Source organism: Anas platyrhynchos, chromosome Z (assembly GCF_047663525.1).
Source record: "Anas platyrhynchos isolate ZD024472 breed Pekin duck chromosome Z, IASCAAS_PekinDuck_T2T, whole genome shotgun sequence".
NCBI lineage: Eukaryota > Metazoa > Chordata > Aves > Anseriformes > Anatidae > Anas > Anas platyrhynchos.
The window spans coordinates 40,792,501-40,797,682 of NC_092621.1; the positions used below are offsets into that span (position 1 = coordinate 40,792,501).

Sequence of the window (5,182 nt, forward strand, 5' to 3'; positions counted from 1 at the left end):
TGTTCCTCCCCCTCACCCCGCCCCGTTTCCACCCGTACCCACGGCGCCGGGCTCGGGGGCAGACCCGCAGCCAGAAGCCCTCCTCTGATGCTCGGGGCACCACGGCCCCGGGCCCTGCTGCGGCCCCGCCGGGCCGGGCACCCTGCCGGGGATGCTGAGCAGCGCTGGGGAGCCGCGGTCCGGCCCGTGCGGCTCCTCCAACACGTTTGTTTAGCCAGTAAAGGCCGGGGCGATCATTTCGAGGCTGGCACCTCCTATGGCAGCAGCATCCCGACAACCGGGCTCCGGTGGCCGCCGGGGCTGGCCGGGTTTCCTTCCACCTCAGCGGCGGCGCGGGGAGCGCCTTTCCCCGTTGCTCGCTCGGCTCCGCAGGCTGCCCGCGCTCGCAGGGCACTGTCGGGGGATGCACACCGAAGGTCGCACCGCTCGCTGGTTTCTGCCCGATCGGCGGCGGCGGAGCGGAGCACCCCGCGGCCAGGCGCAGGCAGGGTGGCTCTGCCGGTGCCTTCGGCGCAGCGCGGCCGGGGAGCACGAGGTGCCCGCAACGATTTGGGGAGGAAAACGCAGCCTTTTCCCCGCGTTTCTCCGAGTTTCGTGCTAGGCTTCGCGCGGCTTTTCGGGCTCAATGAATTAGCAGCTCCCAAGGGCCGCAGCTCGCCGCTGCCCGGGTCCCAGCTCCGGCCCGACGCCCCCTCCCCGGGGTGTCCCCGGGGGACCGGGAGAGGTGCGGGGCCAGGGGAAGGGGCAGGGGGCAGAGGGGCTGTGGGAGGGCCGGGAGGGCGAGGGGGCGGAGGGGGCCGCCCTGCTCGGGCATCTTTTCCCGGCCCTGTGTTTTGAAAGAGGACCTCGCCCTCACATGGCTTTTCCTCGCCCCCCCCCCCGGCTCCACCTCGCCCAGCTGAGGAGGTGCGAGTGAGAGGGGAGCCGGGAGCCGCTCCTCGCTCCTTTTCCACCAGGCGCCAAGTCCCCGAGCCGCTGTCATGTGATATATAGCAGGAGAGCAGGAGCTGCGGGGGTCTCCCGGCTCGGGCATCATTACAAAACCGCGCCGGAGCGCGCACACCCGACACAGCCGGGGCTGCCGCCGCCCCGCTCGCCTCCTCTCCCCGCCGCCTCCCAGCGCTCGCCTCCGCCCGCCGCAAACTTTTTTTTCGGGGACGCCGGACTGAGCGGTGAGAGGGGCGTTTTGCTTTCCTTGCTCCCCGTCTCCGCAGAGGCCCGGGGTAATTTCATGCTCCCCAGCCCCCGCCGCGTGCCGAGCGCCAGCGCCAGCAGAGAGAGTGCGAGGGGGCAGCGGGGGACCCCGGGCGACCCGGTGGCCTCCAGGAGCCGGGCGAAGGGGACACCCGCGGCGGCCGGGAGCTGTCCCTGCCCCGCGCCCCCCGAGCCCCCCGAGCCCCCTGCGGCCCCGCGGCGAGCGGCGGGGGGCCGAGGCGAGCGCACCCCGCGGGGCGAGGGCGCCCGGGGGCTCCGCGCGCCCATCCCGCGGGGGGGTCGCGGTCGCGCGTGGTCCGTGCTGGCGGCGCCCACGATGTAGGGGCGGCGGCGGGGCAGGGCACGGCCGTCCCCAGCATCCCGAGCCCGGAGCGCGGCGCGGCCGGGGCGTGCGGCCGCGGGAGAGCCGCGGCGGGGCGGCGATGCCCAGGCCGGGGAAGAGCTCGTACAGCGACCAGAAGCCGCCCTACTCCTACATCTCCCTGACGGCCATGGCCATCCAGCACTCGGCCGAGAAGATGCTGCCCCTGAGCGACATCTACAAGTTCATCATGGAGCGCTTCCCCTACTACCGCGAGCACACGCAGCGCTGGCAGAACTCCCTCCGACACAACCTCTCCTTCAACGACTGCTTCATCAAGATCCCCCGCCGCCCCGACCAGCCGGGCAAGGGCAGCTTCTGGGCGCTGCACCCCGACTGCGGGGACATGTTCGAGAACGGCAGCTTCCTGCGGCGCCGCAAGCGCTTCAAGGTCCTGCGGCCCGAGCATCACCTGCCCGGCGGCGGCGCCGGCGGCGGCCCGGGCGGCGGGGCGGCCGGCGGGGGTCCCGGCAAGCCCCCCGCGCCCGCCCCGCACATGGTGCACTACTTCCACCCGCACCCGCCGCCGCCGCCGCCGCCGCCCCCGGGCAAGGTGCCGGGGCTGGCGGGCTCCGAGGCGGCCGTGGCCGCCGCCGCCGCCGCCGCCGCCGTGGGGAGGCTGCCGCAGTTCTCGCCCTACGGCAGCGGGCAGCCGTCGGGCTTCAAGCACCCCTTCGCCATCGAGAACATCATCGGCAGAGATTACAAGGGCGTGCTGCAGGCCGGCGGGCTGCCGCTGGCCTCGGTGATGCACCACCTGGGCTACCCGGTGCCCAGCCAGCTCAGCAGCGTGGTCAGCTCCATGTGGCCCCACGTCGGGGTGATGGACCCGGTGGCCGGCGTGCCCGTGTCCCCCGACTACGGACCCTTCGGGGTGCCCGTGAAGGCGCTCTGCCACCCTCCGGCGCAGACCATGCCCGCCGTCCCGGTGCCCATCAAGCCGGCCCCAGCCGTGCCCGCCGCCTCGGCCATCCCCGCCCTGACGGTCGCCACCTCGCAGATCTGCCCCGCCGCTTCCCCGGCCTCGGCTGCGCTCCTGGAGCAGGCGGCGAGCGGCGCCCCCGAGGGCAAGGGCTCCCTGCACTCCGTCCTGGTGCACTCCTAAAGGGCCGGGGGCCGGGGGCGCGGAGGCCCCCGGGCTCCCAGGGGAGGGGGCACGCGTGCGGCACGGAGACCCGCTCCGTCTGGTGACCGTGCCCCTGCCTGTGTTTGTGTTGTGTACAATCAGATTGTGTGAGAGCCAGGTCGCAGGTAAGAGCTTTTATCGTCGTTACGTACCCTCAGTGGCGGAGAGGTGATGTGAAAAGCCTCTGCCGGGGGCTGGACAGGGCCGGGGGGAGGCTGCCCGTCACCCCGACAGCCTGGGGCTGGGGGCGGCCGGGCACCGGGGCTCCCCTCGGAGCCCCTCCCCGGGGTCCCGCCAGGCTCGGGGCGCGGCGGCAGAGGGGCTACAGCCGCAGGGGCAAAACCTGCGCTGAGCTCTGCTCTTCCCCCTCCCCCGAGCATCCATCCTCTGCTCCGCGGACCTGGGGAACTCGCTCCGAAGGAGGCGGCCAAAGCCGAGGTAGTAACTCGGACCCCGGCGAGCTGCGGGGCCTCGGGAAGCGTGATGCTCGCGAATTAAAGAGTAGGCTTTAAATAGCTCGATTAATTAGTGGGAATTTAAATGACAACGGCGCTGACGTCGAAGGGCTCCTTTAACTAACGATTACTCGTCCTTCCCCCTCACACTTTTACGCTGCATCTCAGTGAGGGTAATACCTTTGGAGGGACCGAAGTATGACCTGGCCTCTCAGGCTGTGAGTGTCCGAATTCCCTAGATTCTCCTTAAAATGAAACCAGCCCTGCCATTCGTAGATTGTGCTTATCACATCGCCTTTTACCGCTCACAGATATCGCTATTTTGTATGTGTTGCTTGGCGTTTCTTCCACGTGAGTGTGAACACTAAAACCTGTTGGGTGGGGAAAAGAAAAAAAAAAAAAAAAGAGAGAGAGAAGAAAAAAAAATTAAAATCTTCGGGAAAAGCACTTTACTGAAAACAACCTTCCAGCAGACGAGAGGTCTGCGTAAAGCAGAGGGATCAGAAGTCAGAGAGCGATGCTCTGGCTGACGAGTCCCGGCTGGCTTGTGAGAGATTGCTGCCGTACCCTGTCTGCCCTGCTGTACACCAATGATCATTAAAACCCATCTATTCATTTGCTTCTGCTGGTGCTGCTGTTTAAAACACTCGCCTCTTACACCGGTTCAGAAACGCGTGCTCGCTCCGTAGGTTCCTCTCCCCCCAGACAGACTGAAGCGCCCAAAACTTCTCCCGGAGACAAAACCAGAGAGGGACAGGGAAAGAAACATCTAAGGGGCAAACCTGCCGCTGGCGAGGTGCTTCCTCCGGTGCTGGCCGGGTCTGAGGAGGGGGCACCGGCTCGGATCCCGATCCCACCGCCCGAGGCTCTGCCGCCGGGCGCTGAATCCCGGTCGCTGCCCGGCTCTTCCCCGCCTCTCGCCGCGCCCCGAGAGGCCAGGTCGCGGTCGCAGCCCCTGAGAAAGGTGCCCTGGGTTGTGCTGCTCCTTGCCGGGGGACCTGCAGCCGCAGAAAAGCGGCTGTTGGTGGGAAAAGCAAGCCTGCCGAGCCCCGGGTGCCGGAGGTCTCCTGTTTTCCCTGCGCCCGCCTGAAATTCACCCCGCAGCTGCTCGATTTCCACTTGCTCTCTCCGCTCCGGGCGGGGGTTGCACCTTAACTTCCAAAACTACAACGCTCCCAGCGCTGAAAAATACGAGGCTGCTAATAACGTTGTGCTAATGAGGCACAGATCGGTATCACCGTTCGGAAATCGGACTAGCAGGGGGATCGCCTCAAAAGTTTTGCAGCCGGGTAAACAGAGCGAAAGAAATTATATATATATATATATATATATATATATATATACATGCGTGTGTATATATATATATATGTCTACATATATGTCTATGTATTTATACGCATATGTATAAAGTGCTTCACATTTCCTTTGCCCTGCTGTCTTCCATTTCAGGCAAGAAATCGAGCCGATATTTCTGCTGCTAAATCTGCCGCTTGTATTGAAAGCAGTCTCCCGAGTAAGTGGCGAATTGCGCCGGTTTTACTGAGCTCGGTGTGCTAAAATACACCGCACCCCTTCGACGCGGTGCCCTCTGGGGCCCTGGAGCATCTTTAGGGGTCTGTGTTTTCCGCCTGGGAAGGGCCCGAGAGGCGAGGGGAACGTGAAGCCCGGAGCGGGAGCTGCGGGAATCCTTCCCGGGAGGGACCGAGACGATGTCGCGAAGCTGATGTCGAAGGGGGCCGAGGGCAGCCCGGTGGCAGCAGACCGTGGGAAGAGGGGCGCCGGGGCCGCGGGGCGCCCGGCCGGGGGCTTGGGGTGAGCCCCGCGGCAGCTCCCTGCGCTTTTGCGTGACCCAAAGAGCCAAGGCTGCTCTTCGAAGCTCGTACAGGGAAAGTTGTCAGAGCGCCGGAGCGACGGGAGCGCTTCAGGCTGTCAGGGGGAAAAGGCAAAGTCACCGGCTGAGAAATATCTTGTAGAGAGTTTACGCATTTTTCCTTATTTCTAAGGACCCCGTCTTTGCAATATTAT

General features: G+C 66.0%; 1 protein-coding gene across 2 annotated transcripts; it reads left to right on the top strand.

The window, feature by feature from the left end:
• The first annotated feature begins 1,553 nt into the window (after nucleotides 1–1,553).
• FOXB2 (forkhead box B2) lies at nucleotides 1,554–4,445 on the top strand. 2 transcript variants are annotated; one of them, XM_038169764.2, is made up of 2 exons: nucleotides 1,554–1,995; nucleotides 2,116–4,445. In XM_038169764.2, exons 1-2 carry the CDS (start codon nucleotides 1,638–1,640, stop codon nucleotides 2,679–2,681), a joined length of 924 nt encoding a protein of 307 aa, XP_038025692.1. In that variant the 5' UTR covers nucleotides 1,554–1,637; the 3' UTR covers nucleotides 2,682–4,445. The 2 variants fall into 2 exon arrangements, with proteins under 2 accessions (XP_038025692.1, XP_027301889.2); XM_027446088.3 differs by having other exon boundaries at nucleotides 1,554–4,445.
• The last annotated feature ends 737 nt before the right edge of the window (nucleotides 4,446–5,182 follow it).

Bases quoted from the DNA above. Each gene is read 5' to 3' on its own strand.
- FOXB2 (XM_027446088.3), top strand. From the start codon at position 1,638: ATGCCCAGGCCGGGGAAGAGCTCGTACAGCGACCAGAAGCCGCCCTAC.